We start from the raw sequence: 19,967 nt of genomic DNA, 5'->3' as shown, positions 1-19,967 counted from the left end.
TTCATTTATTGTATGAAAAAGGACCTTAGAGACTAATTCACTAAAATTTTGTATTTTTAAGTGAGTACCTTAAATAGTATTTATCAATGTGATGTGAAGTTCTAATATTTTAAAATTCTTTTACTCAGAAAGGTTTTTCTCACTGTATTTTATTTCTGCAACCCAGTGTAATATACAATGGTTATTTTTTTAAAGTGGAATCATTAAATCATGTTAAACTCTTAATTATGCTGATTTGGTGGTTGAATTTAAAGGTGTTTAGAGGATGTCCTTTTCAGTAAAGAGAAAGCAAAGTTATCCTTAATCATTTTAGCATCATTGATGTTTCCTGTAAATGTCTTATTTTATTCATATCTAACTATACCCATTATTGAAATAAATTCCACATGTTACTATACTCACTTATTCTGTTTAATTAAACTTTAATTCTTCTAGTTTTTATCTCAGTATAATTTTCCTTAGTAATCATAAGCAAAACTACCTTTATTATTGACACTTTATATAGTTCTTTGTGTATTGTTCAATTTCATTATGTCAAATTGAGAACCTAGTCTACACAAATCATTCAACTCTTTCTGGACACTATCTCAGGATAGCAGGATTGTAGGATTAGTTTAGATTTGGAAGGTACCTTGGAGGTCATTTAGCCTAAACTTGTTATTTTATAGAAGAAGGTAAAGTGACTTGTCCAAAAATCACACGTAGGAAGTAGCAACTCTAGAATTTGAACCCAGGTTCTCTGATTCCAAATCCAGTCCCTTTTCCAGACCTTTACTCTTAGTAATGCTTTGGCAATAGATCTTACTATGGTTCTGTTGTGGTTTGGGGTACTGGGAACCCTGAAACATAAGTGTACATAAGGATCTGCCTTGAAAGAATTCAACCACTGAAACCTTTTAGTCAGAATAGCGAATTTTATTGTACTACCAGCATGGCAGGCAGATTCCTAATAAATATGCTAATGTATCACCAATAGGGGTGGACAGAGTTTGTGAATTTGATGAGGATTGGACTGATATTTATATACAAAAAAAGGGAAAAGGGGTCATTGAAAAGATCTAGATGGGATTAAGGAGTAACAAGTAAGCTAATTAAGTAATCAAGGTGGGTTGGGGTGGGCCAGATGCCTTGGGTAGAGGCACCAGTAACTGGGTTGTGTGGGAAAATTCAGGCTACAGGTTCCATCACCCCATCATTTTCACAGGAGTAGTAGTTGGTGCTGTGGAGTGCCAAGCCTGGAGTCAGGGAAACTTATCTTCATGACTTCAAATCTGACCTCAGACACATAGCAGCTATATGACTACGCAAATCACTTAACCCTTTTTGCTTCAGTTTTCTCTTCTATAAAAATGAGCTGGAGAAGGAAATGGCAAACCATTCCAATATCTTTGCCAAGAAAACCTCAAATGTGGTCAGGAAGTATCAGACATAACTGCACAACACACTGTCCACAGGCCACTTTAAAGTAGATAGGATCAGGCTTCTTGTTGATAGTGGGATTTTAGTTGGATCTTGAAGAAAGTCAGGAATAGGAAATGAGAAAGGAGAGGATTCTAGGCAAGAGCGACAAGCAGTGAAAATACCTGGAGTCATACCATGGAGTGTTCTGTTTTTAAGAACAGCAAGGAGACCTGTATCACTGAACAGCAGAGTATGCAAATGTTACGGTATTAGGCCTTGACTAGACAAATACAAAAGTGAGACAATCTCTGCCTAAAAAGGTATTACATTGTACAATGGTGTAACACCAATGCGATATTCACAGGGGCTATGAATATGCTGGTGTAGTTGTGAATCACAAAATGTAACAGGCTCTCCACATGGGGGACAGAACCAAAGCATTTATTCAAATACCGGAAAACTGAGTCCCAAAACCAGAAAGTCAAACTCATTATAGTAACCACAAAGTTGGTACACATAGTCAATGCAGTGTATACCCACATCCCCAAGTCTTCAAAATAAAATAAGTTCCCTCAAGTAAGGATCCTCCTCTCCTCACTTATGGTAGTTCCCCAGTCTTCACACTGTTAGATCCAAACAGTTCCAGTTCCCAATAGTTCTCGTTCCTGGCAGTTCTGGTTGGCTCTCAGAAGTTCTCAGAAGAAGTTCTGGCTCTCTAGCTTGAGTTTTTCCTTACATATGGTATTAGCTCCTTCCTGTTCTGCCCCTTCAAGTTACATCATCAAGTTCATTCCACTGTGGGATTAACAAGTTCTGGATCTTAATACTTGACACAATCATGAACTTGAAACAAGGTGCTAAGTACCTGTTTGCTCACTAATACAAGGGGCATGGAAGATCTTCAAATCCCATTACCATTACAAATGGGTAGAACTTTTATTCATGAATAATACATCAACAACTATTATCCCCCTATATATACCAGGCACTATGCTAGGTACTGGGGATATAAAACAAAAACAAAACAAAAAAATTCCTTGGGGGAAGGTAGGTGGCACAGTGAATAGAGCACCAGCCCTAGAGTCAGGAGGACCTGAGTTCAAATCCAGCCTCAGACACTTAACACAAAAACTAGCCATGTGGCCTTGGGCCACTTAACCCCAATTGTCCCTCCAAAAAAAAAATTCCTTGTCTTCAAGTACATTATTGAAGGAAACTATATGTATGTCTATATACACATGCGCATACATACACAGAGTATATATAAAACAAACTAATAAATACAAGTAATTTGGGGGGAAGGCTCTAGGAGCTGGAGGATAAGGATAAGTAAATACAGCTGAGAGTACTGAGAGTAATGATTATTAAACCAAATATTGGGGAGATTCAGAATTTTTTCTTTTCCTCATTTGGAGATTAGGTCAACTTAGTTCTCTGAAGGGCAGGGTGGATGATGATATGAAATATTGGAATTGTTACCTCCCCCCCCTTCCTGCAGTTAGAAAACTTTACAAAGAATTTAATCCAAGGCAGACCTGCACAACACACTGCCTATGGGCCACTTGTGGCCACCAAACGATTTCAGGAGGCCTATGAAAATGTAGGGTTGCTGCCCACTCTTCTCTTTGTCATATGACCCATGGCAACCAATCATTGTCAGTCTGTCTCTAGTCTAACCTATCTAAGGCCTGTAGAAGTTTCCAAGTTGCGCAGGTCTGATTTAAGGTGAATTCTGGACCACCGTGTTTAGCTCAATCAGGTCTGAATAGAGGTAAATACTTTGTCTAGATTGCTAGGGGTAATCTGGGTATGAGAGTGATTAGTCATGATCCCTAGCCAGCTCTCATTATAGTATTCATCCTTCTTATTAATTGTTAACCAATCAGAGTTAATTGCCACCCTCAGGAACATCCACTCTTACAAGAGCAGGTAAGTAAGCATTGATTGGGTTCCATGAGGGGTCTTTGGCAATTGAGAGTTTCACTGACCCCTTTTATTAATTATATGCTAACATTATTAATAAAATAATTAATTACTCAGAAACTATGTCTCTTGAATTCTTTATGTCATAATATATGTGTGTTTGTGTACATACATATATATTTGTAAGTACACATATGTATAAAGTTGTATTTATAAATATATATAGTTGAATATATGTAGGTGGATCTATATATAGTATATATGTTAGAGATATATATGCATATGTGTGTGCATAAGTACACATGGGCACACACACATACATGCAAATATTGACGTGGGTAGGCATAACAACTGAAGGGATGAATCTCCTTAAGGAGGTGGCGTTTAAACTGAACCTTGAAGAAAGTTAGGGTTTCCAAGAAACAGAGATGAGGAGAGAGGGATTCATTCAAAGGACCACACTTGAGGACCTAGAGGGCCACATGTTCTCAAGGCCACACATTCCCCACTTCTGGATTAGAAGGTCTCTTTTATTTCTAAGATGCTGGGATTCTGGAATGTGAGCTCACCTGCTCAGGGCTTTCTCTACCAGCTGCCATTTGAAATATCTCAGGAAGGGATTAGCACTCACTTGTCTCTTAAGCCTAGTGGAAAGAGGATTCTTCTGAAAGATATGAAGGTCAGAGAGCCTTTCCCCTTCCCTAACCAATGAGCCTTGCCTTATAATGAGAATTAGAAAAAAGAAAAAAAAGTAGTTTAACAAAACTACCATCACCTCAACTGTCTGACAGTATAGTTATTATTCCATATCCAGAGTTCTCTACCTCTACAATGCAGGAGAGGAAATGTGTGTGAATTCTCTCAATTCTTCTTATTGTCAATTTTTGACTTCAATTTTAAAGGGCACAAAAAGGTAATAAGTAGAAGTTTGGATTCAAATGGAGTTCCTGGTGTAGGTTTCAAATGTGAGTCCCATTCCCTTTTAGACTTAAGTCTACCTGTCCCCCTACCTTAACCTTTTCTTTTCTTCTCCTGGACAGGCAAACTGCCGAGCTCATTTTGGCAGGGGGACAGGAGTTTGAAGAATGGACAGACCAGGGAGCAAATCCCTCTGACATATACCCCACATATGAAGCAGTGGATTAAAAAGCAGAATCCTACAATATGTTGTATAAAAGAAACACATTTGAAGCAGAGAGAGACACACAGAGTAAAGGTAAAAGTCTGGAGCAGAATATATTGTGCTTCAGCTGAAGTAAAACAAAAAAAGCAAGAGTAGCAGCTCATTGTCACTGTCAATAAAATGGACTCCACTAAAACTTCATTGAGTGAAAAGCACTTCCGGAAAATAATAAAGGAAGGAAGCCATTTTATCAAGAAGACTGGCACACGGTGGCTTTCATGCCCATTGCAGGGTGTCCTGGGGACAGGCTAGCAGCAAGCTGAGCTTTCTTGGGGTTGAGGTAAAATTTTGACATAGCTTGGAGATGGGGTCCCTGGGAAGGCAGTTTGATAATAATCAAGAAAAGGGCTGGGTTGCAAGACATGAAATCTGCCCTGTAAATCTGGAAACTTTGGAGGAGGTCTGGGTTGGGACAGGGAGGCAAATAGAGGCAGGGATTGTAGGAGGATAAATTTATGCTTCCAGCTCACTTTGGTTCTTGCTGCTTCCTGATCCCACAGATGTCATAGTTCAAGGAGTAAGAGGTTTAAAGGAAAGAGGACAATGACAGTGGGGTCACTCTCTTTGAAGCCCTGGACTCTATAATCCCCAGGATCTCACCCTATCGTAAGCTTCTTTGACTTCTTCTGCAGGATGTCTACAAGATTGAAGGTAAGTGGACAAGGAGGGAAGAAGAAGGTGGCATAAAGCTTCTATTTGCCAGATGGACAATTTAGAAGCCTTAGGAATTGGAGAGGAGAGCTATCTCATGCTAAAATACATAAGAAGGAGCGGCCAGGTAGCACAGTGAGTAAGAGTACTGGCTCCAGTGTTGAGAAGACCTGGAGATCAAATCCCAGGCTCAGACACTTAGCACCCACCCAGAAACACCTGGCCATGTAACCTTGAGCAAATTACTTAACCCCAATTGCTTAGGGGCAGCCAGGTGGCTCAGCGAAGTAAGAGCACCAGCTCCAGTGTCGGGATGACCTGGATCAAATCCGGGCTCAGATACTCAGCACCACACCCAGAAGTAACTGGCCGTGTAACCTTGAGCAAGTTACTTAACCCCGATTGCTTAAAAAAAGAAAAAAAAAATTAAAATATATAAGAAAATCTTAAGAGGCAGGAAACCTGGTATAGCAAATTTATTTTTAACTTAGCATTGATTTTTAAAATTTTGAGTTCCAAATTCTCTCCCACCCAACAGCCTCTCCATGACCTATTAGGAAGGCAAGCTATATGTTACCCATTATACATCATAATCATATTTAGCAATTGTCTATAATGATTCAAGATGGATTTAGGCTTTTACATATATAATTGCTTTACGTAGCTATCAAGAAATTTTAAAATAATGATTTTTTGAAAATGAAACAATAAATAAGAAATAAATGTTATCCATCTTGGGATTTCCCTGAGCTCTCCTCCAAACCCTCCAAAAATTTTAAGTAATGCCTCAAAACAAATTCTGGAGCAGCAGAACCCAAGAAAGGATGGGGTGAAACAATTTTCCAACCCTAGACAATTCAGAAGGTCAGCAGGAAAGCTCAGCTGCACCAAGGTAAAAGCAGAACACAGTCCAGTATAGGTCTTGCTTCAGCAAACCAGCAGTAGACCTGGGGCAGGGGAGGCGGGGGGAGGTGGGCAACTGAATCAGTAGTGGCAGTGGTATTTTCCAAATCTATCAGCACAAAAATGCCAAGGGGGTCAAACAACTGGTCAGAAGGAGATTTGGGGGTCCCTTTTCTGGCACAGGGGCAGGATTCTGTTTCATTCCCATACCTGTGTTTGTGTTGTAATTCTGGGTCTCAGTCCCGGGGCAAGGAGGACTACTAGCACACCAGAGTTTGTAGCCGTGTTTATTTAATGAAACAGAGGACTTCCAAGCATTCCTGACGAAGAGGCCAGAGCTCAACAGAAAGTTTTATCTTCAAATACAATACACAAGAGAAGCATACAAAGGCTAACAGGAAAGGAAAAAAATGTTATTCAATTCAATAAGATTAAACTGTTTGCATGCCTTCATGGGAAGATGATATTTGCAAATATTGAGACCCGTGTTTTTATGAGGCATATATATAGACAGAGGGCATGGGTAAAAGTTGACTTTCATGTGATGATATAAAAAAATTAAGGGGTGAAAAAAGGATTGTACTGGGAGAAAAGGGGGAAGTAGAATATGGTAAATTGCATGACATAAAGTGGAGCAAAAGACCGATGACCGTAGAGGAAAAGAAGGGTAAAGCTAAGCATCGTTTGAACCTTACTCTCAACAGATTTGGCTCAGAGAGGAAATAACAAGCACACTCAGTCGAGTATAGAAATTTATCTTACCCAATAGAGAAATAGGAGGGGAAAGGGGAAAGAAAAGGGATGGGGACTGATAAAAGGGAGAGAAGATTAATGGAGGGGGTGGTCAGAAGCAAAACACCGGTGAGGAGGAACGGGGTGAAAGGAGACAGAAAAAGTATAAACAGGAAATATAGGATGGAGGTGGGGTGGCTGGGTGGTGCAGTTAATAGAGCACCAGCCCTGGAGTCAGGAGGACCTGAGTTCAAATCCGGCCTCAGACACTTTGTAGTCATGTGACATTAGGCAAGTCACTTAATCTCAATTGCCCCCCAAAAAGCAAAAAAAAAAAAAAAAAAAAAAAGAAGATGGAGGGAAACACACAGGAAATAACCAAAACTGTGAATGTGAATGGGATGAACTCTCCCATAAAATGAAAGTGGATAGCAGAGTGGATTAAAAAACAGAAACAATATGTTGTTTACAAGGAACACATTTTATCAAATTGTATGCTAATAAATCTGAAAATCTAAGTGAAATGGATGGATATTTACAAAAATATGAATTGCTAAAATTAAAATAGAATGAAATAAAATGCTTAAATATTCCATTAAAAAAAAAAGAAATTGAACAAGCCATCAGTGAACTCCCTAAGAAAAAATCTTGAGGGTCAGATGTATTTACAAGTGAATTCTACCAAACATTTAAAGAAGAATTAATTCCAATACTATATAAACTATTTGGAAGAACAGGCAAAGCAGGAGTCCTACTAAATTCCTTTTATGGCACATATATGGTGTTGATACCTAAACTAGGAAAAGTCAAAACAAAGAAAGAAAATTATAGGCCAATTTCCCTAATAAATATTGATGCAAAAAATAAATAAAATATTATCAAAGAGATTCCAATAATATATCACCAAGATCATAAATTGAGACCAGCTGCAATTTCTACCAGGAATTCAGGACTGGTTCAATATTAGGAAAACCATCAGCCTAATTAACTATATCAATAACAAAATCAGCAGAAATTATATGATTATCTCAAAAGACGTAGAAAAGGCTTTTGATCCATTCCTATTAAAAACACTAGAGAGCATAGGAATAAATGGAGCTTTCTTTAAAAATGATAAATAGTATAAAACCACATCAGCAAGCACTATATGTAATGGAGATAAGCTAGAAGCTTTTTTTTCTTTTTGGAGGGGGGAGGGCAGGGCAATTGGGGTTAAGTGACTTGCCCAAGGTCACACGACTAGTATTAAGTGTCTGAGGCTGGATTTGAACTCAGGTCTTCTTGACTTCAGGGCTGGTGCTGTATTCACTGCACCACCTAGCCACCCCTAGAAGCTTTTTAAATAAGATCAAGGATGAAACAAGGATACCTGTTATACCACTATTTTTCAGTATTGTACTAGAAATGTTAGCTTTACCAATAAGAGAAGAAAAAGAAATTAAAGGAATTGTAATAGGCAAGAAGAAAATAAAACTATCATTTTTGCAAATGATATTGTATACTTAGAGAATCCTAGAGAATCAAGTAATAAACTACTCGAAATTATTAACAACTTTAGCAAAGTTGCAGAGTATAAAATAAACCCACATAAATCATTGGCATATCTACATAATACATGTAAATTAGAAAAAAAAACATAATACTATTAAGTGGTAAGAAAAAATTCCACATAAGATACTTATTTATCACTATGACTCAGTGGAAGGCTCTCAACACATCTGAGCCACAATTTCCTCCTCTCTGAAGTAAGTGGGTTGGATTCAATTAACACCATGGTTCCTTCAAGTTCTCAGATTAGAACAGATTTATATCATTTACATGATCCTTATAATATATTCCCTTTATTCCTTCCACTGAATGACAGAATTGGACTTTTCTCCCCTCAAGTTCAAATCTTTTCACTCTAAACATCAATCTGATATACTGTGATATCAACACATGTGTTTGTATTAGATGGTGGGGAAGGGCAAAAGAGAATAAAAGAAATTATCGCATGCTTTCTCCCCCTCATGACTTCATTTCCATTCTTTGTCTTTTGTGTTACTCTCTTGCTCTCAGTTCTATTTGTAGTGGGGTGAAAGTGGGGAAAAAGGAAAGGCACAGATGATGAAGACTGGGACTTGTACTTTTAAATGTCTTTCCCTTCATTTCGTTCTTCTTTTAGCCAGTCCTATGGTCAATCAATTTTGTGTCACATTGTTGTTGTTTTCCTGGCAAAAGAACTGTATTGAAATAAAAAATCCTGGCATCCTTCAGGAAAAAAAGTCCTGCTTCTTCCAACAAGGCTCATTGATCTCAATTTTGTATTCTAGAGTACTTTCTATTCACCTAATTTTTGCCATTTACTGAGCAGAGAAAATCAATCAATTATTCAACTAATATTTATTATAGATCTATTATGCAAAGGCACTATGCTAGGCACTGAGGATGCCAATAAAAAGAATGAAATAATCTCTACTCTCAAGGAGTTTACATACAATAACTTTCATAAATTTTCTTCATGGTAAAATCACATACTCAACAGTCTACTATTAGAACCGATTGTTCTTCATGACTTTTCTCAAGGAATCCTTTACATCCTTATTCCTGAAGCTATAGATCATAGGATTCAGCATGGGGTTCACTATGGTATAAAACACTGATGCCACCTTCTCCTGTGTATTTTTATCACCAGATGATGGCTTAAAATACATGAAGATTATAGAACCATAAAATACAGCAACAACTGCAACATGAGAGCCACAGGTCTTAAAGGCTTTAGCCCTACCTTCAGCAGAATGGACTTGGAGGATGTTTGAAAGGATGAAAGCATAAGAGATGAAAATGGACAGGGTTGTCAGAAATACATTGATTCCAGAATTAAACACCAAAAGAAATTCATTGATGGAGGTATTTGAACAAGAGAGCTTCAAGAGGGGAAGGATATCACAGAAATAATGGTTGATGACCTTACCTCTACAGAAGGTAAGGTCAGCCAAGAAGCTTGTGTGGATAAGGGCCCCACATACCCCAATGATATGCACTCCAGCTACTAGTAGGAAGCATACCCTCTGAGACATGGTGATGTGGTAAAGCAAAGGGTGACAGATGGCAACATAACGATCATAAGCCATGGCTGCCAGCATGTAACACTCAGAAACAGCAAAGTAACCAAAGAAAAAAAATTGAGTTAAACAGCCTGGAAAAGAGATAATGTTTTCTTCTGATACAAAGTTCACCATCATTTTGGGAATAATGACAGAGGAATAGCAGAGATCTATGAAGGACAGATTACTGAGGAAATAGTACATAGGGGTGTGAAGCTGAGAACTGATCTTGATTAACAGAACCAAGCCCAGGTTTCCTACTGTGGATACAACGTAGATTCCAAAGAACAAGAAGAAGAGGGGAAGCTGTAGTTCTGATTCATCTGTTAATCCCATAAGGATAAACTCTGTTACCATAGAATGATTTCCTATAGTCATCATACTTTTAAAATTGAGCTGAAAACCTGTGAGGAGAATAAAGAAGAATCCATTAGATAAAGAGTTTTGGGGTTGTTTTTGCCAAACTTCTCTGATAGAAAAATTATGCTATTTCTTCATGTGATGGTAAGTTAAAGAATTACAGTCGTTACTGAGTTGAAAATAACTAAAATAAATTTATAGAACTAAATAAATAAATTTATAAATTATAAATATAAGATATATATTTATAAAAATGATATATTTATATATTTTTAGAATTAAGTACAAAAGGTGAATATTCAACAGCCTGGAAGGTGGGAGGGAGAGGTTCTTATATAGCTGTGATGAACTAAAGGTAAAGGAGAATTTTCTTGACCTTTATATAGAGGCATACTTATCAGTGGAGATCTGATGATTATGGACCAAAGATAGGAGATCAAACTGAAAGTACAGAGATTTTTATTAGCCAGCTAAGGAATCTGCTCTCACTGATAGGAAATTCAGAATGATATAGATTTTTTTTAATTTACATTTCAGATCCATTTGGCATATACTGACTTCTGCAGCAACTTAAGATAAAGTAAAGCATTTCACAGGAAAGGGATGGAAGTCAGCCAAAGGAAAAAATGGGAGTATGTAGAATTCAGGACTTAATATCAGAATAAGAGACAAGAAGAGACCAAATACTTTTGCAGTTAAGAAAGTAGTCATTTTAGACAAATCTTTAGGGTCTTGTATCTAAGAAGAGGAACTAGTTGTTATAACAGTGGGTCAAAATATCCACTTTACCAAATCCTTGCACAAGGTTTGGGTGCTTTTAAATATTAGGCCACCAGATAGTTGGGGGATATCTATATTATTAGTCTATTGAAATATCACAAAATTATTGTGATTCTTATTTTTTCCCCACATTTCCCTCTTTGCTATTTATTAAGTAGTATCATTAAGTCTCAACAACTCTGTAGCATGTTCATTAAGTTTTTAAGTTCCTCTGCTGCACCTTGTCTTCTGGCAGTTTCCCCAACAATCAGCATTTTTTTCTTGCTAGTCAGGCATAATTTTTACTTCCTTGCATATCTATAGTAAAACAATTGATTTTACAGCAAAATAGGAAGCTTGATCCAATGAAGTTTATGGCAGGGATGAAACAAAAATATTTAGAAAACAAATCACTTGCCATCTAAAATATTCTGTTGAAAAACTAAGTAACAAGCTTCAAGCAATCATACTGAAATATATCTGAGATTCAATAAAGAAGGAGAGCTTAACAAGACCAGAGGATCATAATAAGAAAAGTGTCAGTCTTTCCCTCCATAGCTTCTGGTGTTATTATCCTGTACAGCAGTAACTGTTTGGCAAAAATACCCACACTTAGAAGTGGGTGCTTGAATTTCAAAAGTAGCATTTTTATGGTACATTATTAACAGTGATCATACAATGAACTGGAGAAAATTGAGAGAGGAATAAGCATGTATAGAGCACTTACTATTTGCAGGCACCGTGCTAAGCAATTTTTTACAAATATTTTCTTATTTGATCTAGGACAAGGACAACCTGCATTTAAACTCTCAATTTTGTCTAAACATGGCCTTAAGTTACCTTTCCAAGAGTATCAGAGTGCTGTAAGAGACAGTATTTTTAAATATAACTTTATAATCAGGAATACAGACAGGAATAGGGCAAGTATGTCAGTGTCCTTTTAGGCAGCAGGTATCTTGTTCCTGTGACAAGTTTAACTGTCTACTTTATGATTCCATTTGCTTCTGGAAAATATTTTCTTTTGTAATTCTGAATCAAAGGATTCTCCCATACACCACTGTCTATACATTTTTCAGTTTGACCCAATAAGACTGAGATGGGCTATTTCTCCTCATTTCTATGGCAGATTTGCAGAAGTATCCCCCCACCCACCAATAGATCCACTTGCCATATTTTTAAGTCTTGCATCACTCTTTGTATATTTCCTAGGCAATGATACTCAAAACCTGTTAATGAGAAGACTCAGTATAAGTTCTTAAAATCTGACAAAATCTAATCACCTTGACTTTCCATTAATTATTTCCTGTAGTAATAAGCTTATTGTGTTAAACTTATAGTCAATCACAAGGGTTTTAGTATGAATAGTAGACCAGGCTACCTCTAACTCATCTGAAAGTTAAGAGTTTCAGTTTTCACATACCATTTGATCTTTCTTCCTTGCCAAAATCCTGTAGTTTATAGGTAAGAGGAAAAAACCTTTTGATTGATGAACTGACCTGTAGAATAGGTCCTTCTGTCACTTGATTTTATGAGAGACTTCAAAAAGGAAACCATAACTTGGGAATTTCTTTATAACACCTGAAGAAATGTTGTATGGGAAAGCTTTGATTCAACTTGAGAATCTATAGAAGAAAAAAAAATCAAGAAATTAAGTACTTTCTACATTCTAGGCCCTTTATGATTATTATTTTATTTGATCCTCACAAACACCCCAGGACATAGACGCTATTAATTTCCCCATTTTACCTTTGAGAAAATGGAGGCCGACAGAGGTCAAATGACTACATACAGCTAATAATGTCTAAGACAAGATTTGAACTGAGAATCTGAACTAGATCTTTCTGAATCCAGGGCCACTTAGATTCCTAAATAATTACTAAACCATGGTGAAAGCCCGTGGATTTAGGTATTTAAAAAAAATTCCTGTGGGTATTCAAATGGACGTGGAGGAGATTTATTACCTTCCTTATTACCTTGCTTATTATCTTTCTCAGTTTTGTTACCTGTTGCCTCCAAGATCAAATTTTAAATATATAATCTAGGATTATTATCTTCATTTGGTCTTCTGTTAAGATTTTCATGGACACAACAGAAGTTATCAGTCTTCTAATACAATTGCAGCTATCATGAGTCTTTTAAGTATATTCTTTACTGATCAGAAAAGATTTGGAAGCCAACCATATGTATCTTAGTCTGATTTTGTTGCCTTTTATCAAAGCAAGTTTTTTTTAATATCTTTATCACAGTTTTTTGTATCTTTATCATTTCCCTCCTTTAAACATATATTTTATCTTCATATCATGGGATTGGTAAGGGTCATTTAGACAGAAGGAATGTGAAACTATAATGGCATCTTATATATGAATATATAACTATTAAACCAGTGAGAAAGGAAATGGTAAGTCTAAGAACTGATTCATCCTAGTTGCCTAGGTTAGGAAGTCGAGACAAGCAATGGCCACAAATTCAGAAGAGCAGACATGTAAGTAGCAGGGTCCTTTATCCCTGCATCATCATTATAGTAGGGTTAGTAATGCCAGGTGACTGCAATAGAAAGTTCATTATAAAACTTTTGTAATTCTTCTGCAATAGTCAGGGAAATATGCTGTGAAAAGAAGAGGAAGGATATGGTTTTAATAATAGCAAGATAATTCCATCAAGACTAAGCATAAAAGCACAGATTGATCTATCATAGGTAAAACAGGATAAAACTATTTCAGTTCTGTTTAACTTCAGATAAAAGTCATAAAAAATTTTTTTGAAACAGCCAATCATACAATAGAGTTATACATTTTTCAAAGGATCTCGTAGAAGGCTTATGATTTAACAGATGAGAAACTTCACTGTTAAAAAAGGAAATATTGCATTAGGAAAATTGAGTCAAGAGAATTCCATCATTTTGTTCATAAAACCTTCTTTTCAACCTTCCCAGATGTCTATGTCCATCTTCATAATTTGGCATTCGTAGATGATATTCCCTGTGAGCAGCTCTTGGCATTTCCCTTTGAATGGAAGTGTTGGCTTAACAATAATTCAAATAGTTATAACTGGATTCAGTACCCATAGCAGATCAGATTACAGTCCCCCAAAATTCTATTTCTCATAGAACATTCCATTACTTAAAGCTTCTGGCACGGTACAGCTATTTCTCTTGTCAAAAGCAAAATCAATAAGCTCACAATAAATATTAGTAAGAAAATAGAAACAAAAACATTTATCCTTAATATTTATTAAGTATTTAAAAAGTCTTTCCAAAAGTTTTTAGTTTTTTCCCCTAGTATTTGATACATCCTGATGCAAAAATCAATCATTAGAAATTAAGAAAATTATCGATCGTGTGGTTTTCTTTTGTTCCTTTGATGAACTTTATTATTTTTTTTAGTTCTATAAAGTAATTCTTTGGTAGTTTGATTGGTATGACACTGCATAAGTAAATTCATTTAGACATTATAGTCATTTTTATCATATTGGCTTGGTCTACTCATGAGTAATTAATATTCCTCCAACTGTTTAGAATGCAAGATAGTTCACTCAAAATTCAGAAGGTCACTAGTCATGATTAGCCCAGCGAGTTTAATGTACTATATGTGAATACCTAGGAGTAAAAAAGTTAAATCTTTTAAACTGGAGTCTATTGATCCAAAGTTAATTCAAAGATGTGATTCTGATATATTCCAATTGAGGTATATTCTATAAAACTAGTCTTCATGGATTTCATAATAAGTAATCAGACAATTTATCTTAAAAATCATTTGTGGAGTATAAGAAATTCTGTAATAGAAACTTTCTAAGTCAGCCCCTCTCCCTCCAATTAGGCTGCAAATGTATGTGTGTATCTGTGTGTCTATATTATCTTAGCTCTTCTATAAATCAATTTACTATGTTAGAATTTTCAAGTCTCTTATTATCTGCATATATTTTTATGTTTTCATCTTTCACAGAGTTGATAAGATTTTTGTGATCTTGCCTAATTTGAAAATCCAGAGAGTTTGGGAAGTTCTCATAGAATTTCACAGATACTGATACTTCTTCCTAAGGTCTTTTTTGCTTTTTGCAAACACCAAGATTTTATGTGTGTATAAATATATTTACACATATACACATATGTACACCCACATATATATATACATATGTGTGTTCTATGTTATAAATACACACCAAAATTTCTGCAAATGGAGAAATGATCTTTTTTCTTTCTCTATCTTTCTCTTCATTACATCGACAGAATTAGGAAACTAGAGATGAAACTAAATCCTTCAAAAGAAAAGCAAAAAAGTTCTCACTATTTTCACCCTTTTTCCTTTGGTTGATCAGATATTTTGGGGGGGGAGGTGGCATGGAATCATCTGGATTTACAAAGACATAGAATACGTACAATGCTGAGACCATATATTGTTACATGAAACAAACAAAATCCAGCTTACTTTTTTCTAAAGTCTCAGGGCACAGGATATTTTGCCATGGTTCTAAATTCCCTTTTGCATTAAATGCATTTAGAAAGAAAAATGTCCAGGCAAGAGGTCATTCTATGGTACAGTGATTTTTCTGGTTTGTTTGTTTTTTCATCCAACCTATTCTCAATCTGAATTGACGTCCTCTATTCACAGGGCATCCTCTCCCTTCTCCACTGCTAGAGAGTTTGACAAATAGGGGGATACCAAAGAACCTAGTCTATCCTCAGGCTGTCAGAAATTACTAATTTTCAGCTTAATACATATACCAGGGGACATAGAATATCTTCAGTCTCTGTTGGGAACCACTGACTACCACAGACTCTCAATTGTAAATCTATCTACAGGTCTCCTCTAAGTTTTTTTTATAGGAGTTTTGCATTAAGACAAGGTAGGGCTTACACATCACTCATGTAATCATTGGCCATCATTCAAACACAGTCAATCCAACCAAATGGCTTCTTTGGTTAATCTCACTGGAGAAAGATTTCCTAGAAGTCAAGGAACATGAGGTTCAAACCAAAATCTTAGTCCTAGTTCTGGAGTTGTTCAAATCAAGAGGTGTTGTTCTCTTTCAGCCATGGAATTACCATATCCAGCCCTTGTGATCTACCTGACCTAAGAGAAATCTTGGGAAATAAGAGTGGCTGCCAAGATGAGTAGACTTAGCCTCAGTCAATGGTTTATGACTAAGACAATCACAAAAACAGAGATGCCCTTCCCGTAATGCCATGTCAAAATAAAAATAACATTCTTTTCATCAACTTTTATGTGATTCACTCTAGTCTCCTTTAGGCAAAGAAAATTTAGGGAAAATGACTCACTCCCCATTGAATAGTAAAAGGACATAGAACACCATGGGAGGCTGTTAATGTAGGTAAAAAAAAAATTTCCTTACATGCACTTCAGTGGCTTAGGTGCCAAATCACTCTAACAGCTCAGAGGGAGTCATGGTCATCCTACTTCCAACACTAAATTGTAGAGGAGTTCTCTCAACCTCTCAGGAGAAGCATACCCATCAGTTGATCTGATGACCAACTCTGATGGTCAGAGATAAGCAACACGGTTAAAAGTAAAGAGATTTACTAGCATTCTATTAAATCCATTCTCACTGATAACAAATTCGGGCTCCTGGGGTACTGATTTGGTTCTTATAGCATTTTAGGCCTGTTTTTGCATGAAGTTACAGTCATTTGAAATAAAATTAATTTTTATATATCCAATTCATTTTAAGATGTACTGGAAGGATCTCGATAGCACTGTGTAGGACCATCAGTCCCAGAAGAGTCAATAGGAGTAAAAGCAGAAACTAGAGTGGTCTCTGATTCTGTAAGATTTAGTAACATAGACTTCATTTGCTGGGGTAAAAATCTATTATAAAACACTAAATTTTACCTCCTTCATCTCCCAAAAAAGGTCTAGTAGGCCTTGGAAGCTGACTATGAGTCACTTTCACACAAAGTACAAAAAAAGATTTTCTGTCATCCAGTACCCAATTAGATTCATTTCAGACATGTGAATTGGTCTTAGCCATTATTTTTAGGATAGAAGAACTGCATCCTTGAGAGAGCAAATAGATTAAATGGAGAAGAGGTGCCATGTTATCACTCTATATTTTTGGCTCACTTTTATATTATATCATGCCTTAAAAAGAAAATATAAGGAAATAACCACAGACATACCTGGATGAATTCCACCCCATGAACGCTTATACTTGATTCTAAGTATCCTATTAAAAAAAAAGAAGAGAATTTTCAGACTTAACCAGAGTCCTGTTAGGAACAAAAAAGCCACTGATCTGACTTGATTTTTGCCTTCAGTCTCTTGTATTACACAAAAAATTTACATTTTCTATTATGACAACAAATTCTGACTGTGTAGTATCTCCCCAACTCTTATCAGAATATATTTTTGGTGTATTTACATAAATATGTTAAGACTATTAGCAGAATATGACCATTAAAAATACATTTTCTTTAAACCACATTAGTGTTAATTATTTCTTACAATTATATAGTGCTTTATGTAACTATAAAAGTATATCACAGGATTATTTCTCTTTTTTGTGTAATACTTTACATTTCTCATACCATAACTCTTTTGAAGCTTACTAAAATTAATAGGCATTCATTATTACTCTCTTTTTTACATATGACAAATCTAATGGCAAAGAAGTTAAGTGATTTACCCAAGTCCATATGGAGTGGTATAGGAGGAAAAAAAAAACCTGTTTTGATTTCAAATCTCATATACTATACCTAGTTTGCTCTTCTGAAAAAAGAAACTGATTGCCCAGGCTAAATAAGGTAGAAATTTTAAATGTTGTTTATACATCTCTGAGTCCCAAGGTAGTAAATGGGAATTGAAATTCTCCTAAGATTTCACTCCAGAGATATTTTAATTTACAATCATTAAAATCAGAAGGTCAGGTTTGCCAAGAAAAAAGCAATTATTTGGTATGTTTGTACCTAGGATAATTAAATTCTCGTTGACATCTCATATGTTGCAAACCCAAATCAGTAACAGGGTACAGGTTGTGTATAGAGAAGGAGGGTTAAAGTCTCTTCCACCCCTACTCCATTATATAGTTCTATAGGTACGATGGTGAAGATGAGGACCGGGGTAATCAAGAAGAGTTTTAAATACAATTTCTTTTTCCAGTTCCAAAATGACCTTGCCTATATATAAAGACTGGATGCACACTCACTTGGAATAAGCATAATGCCTTTTATTTCAATCTCCACCCTTTTACTTATGATTAACACAATTAATTATTTCCCACTTTCCTGCTGCTTATTGTGAGAGAAGACAAATTATAGGTATTCATGGCATGTGGTCCAGTCATGCTAACACATTAAGCTCATGATGAATGGATATCTATGAATGCAATATATGTGTTATTACAGCAGGCTAAGAAGTAAAACTGACAAACCTGAAATTCAACCTGGAATATTTTCCTGAAGATCTGTTTAAAGTCAGCAATGTATTAATATATTTAAAATCTGAAAATTTGTCTGGATTGATTACATCACTTCTAGGTAGTAGCTGATGGAGAAGGAAGGCAAGAAAGTGACTAGAGTCATAGGGGATTAAAAAATTAATATGGAACCTACAGTTTGACCAAAAATATGTCTGTGAGATATATAAGAAGAGATCATTCCTATTTTTAATAGTAATAGAATATTAATTGCAGAATAAGAGTTGTTTCATCTATTTTCCTAGGCATTTGATTTTTTAAATTAATTTTAAACATTCTTTTCTTTTTAAATTTTGAGTTCCAAATTCTCTTTTTCCCTCCCACCCACCTCCCACACCCACTGAGAAGGAAAACAATATGTTATCAATTATGCATGTGAGGTCATACAAAACACATTTCCATATTAGCCATCTTTAAAAAATAAGAAAAGTAAAGAAAGTGAAAAAAATATATTTCAATTTGCACTTTGAGTCCCCTGGGTTCTTTCTCTGGAGGTGGATAGCATTTAGTTAAAATGAGTCTTTGGGAATTGTTTTGGATAATGATCTTGATTAGAGTAGCCAAGTCTTTCACAGTTGATCATCATTACAAAATTGTTGTTACTGGAATAGTTTATCTGTCTGATTTATGGATAAAAGAAGAATTTATGACCAAACAAGAAATAGAGAGCATTATGTGATAAAAAATGGCTAATTTTGATTATAATAAATTGAAGCGACTTTACAGCAACAAAACCAATACAGCCAAGATTAAAAGAAGAACAGAAAGCTGGAAAATAAAAAAAAAAGTTTATAGCAAGTTTCTCTGGTAAGGCTTTATCTCTCAAATATATAAAGAACTGAGTCAAATTTATAAGAATACAAGTCATTCCCTGATTGATAAATGGTCAAAGAATATGAACAGCAGTTTGCAGACAAAAAAAAATCAAAACTATCTATAGTCATATGAAAAAATGCTCTAAATCACTATTGATTAGAGAAATGCAAATGAAAACAACTCTGAGCTACCACCTCATACCTATCAGTTTGGCTAATAGGACAGAAAAAGGAAATTGATAGATGTGGGAGAATTGGAACACTAACACACTGCTGGTGGAGTTGTAAACTGATTCAACCATTCTGGAGAGAAATTTGGAACTATGCCCAATGGGCTATAAAACTGTGCATGCCCTTTGATCTTGCAATATCACTACTAGGTCTATATCCCAAAGATATTGTTTTTAAAGGTGAAAGGATCTATTTGTACAAAAATATTCATAGCAGCTCTTTTTGTGATGACAAAGAATTAGAAACTGAGGGGATTGCCCATCAATAGGGAAATAGCTGAACAAGGTGTGATATATGATTGTGATGGAATAGTACTGTACTATAAGCAATGATGAGCTGAATGATTTCAGAAAAACCTAGAAAGACATACACTGAATTGATGCAGAGTGAAGTAAGCAGAACCAGAAGAACATTGTACATAGCAACAGCAATATTGTACAATGATCAAGTCTGAATGATTTAACTATTCTTAGCCATATAATGATTCAAGGACTT

At 35.7% G+C, this 19,967-nt stretch overlaps 1 protein-coding gene across 1 annotated transcript; it reads right to left on the bottom strand.

Moving 5' to 3' along the window:
- Nucleotides 1-9,324: 9,324 nt before the first annotated feature.
- On the bottom strand, nucleotides 9,325-10,257 carry LOC138155006 (olfactory receptor 8D1-like). The gene has a single exon (XM_069080016.1). It carries the CDS (start codon nucleotides 10,255-10,257, stop codon nucleotides 9,325-9,327), a length of 933 nt encoding a protein of 310 aa, XP_068936117.1.
- Nucleotides 10,258-19,967: the final 9,710 nt, after the last annotated feature.

Source organism: Petaurus breviceps, unplaced genomic scaffold, assembly GCF_028583685.1.
Source record: "Petaurus breviceps papuanus isolate PSGF00001 unplaced genomic scaffold, PetGlider_PUasm1.0 91133, whole genome shotgun sequence".
In the NCBI taxonomy this organism is placed as follows: domain Eukaryota; kingdom Metazoa; phylum Chordata; class Mammalia; order Diprotodontia; family Petauridae; genus Petaurus; species Petaurus breviceps.
This window is presented reverse-complemented; position numbering and strand designations above follow the sequence as displayed.

Bases quoted from the DNA above. Each gene is read 5' to 3' on its own strand.
- LOC138155006 (XM_069080016.1), bottom strand. From the start codon at position 10,257: ATGACTATAGGAAATCATTCTATGGTAACAGAGTTTATCCTTATGGGA.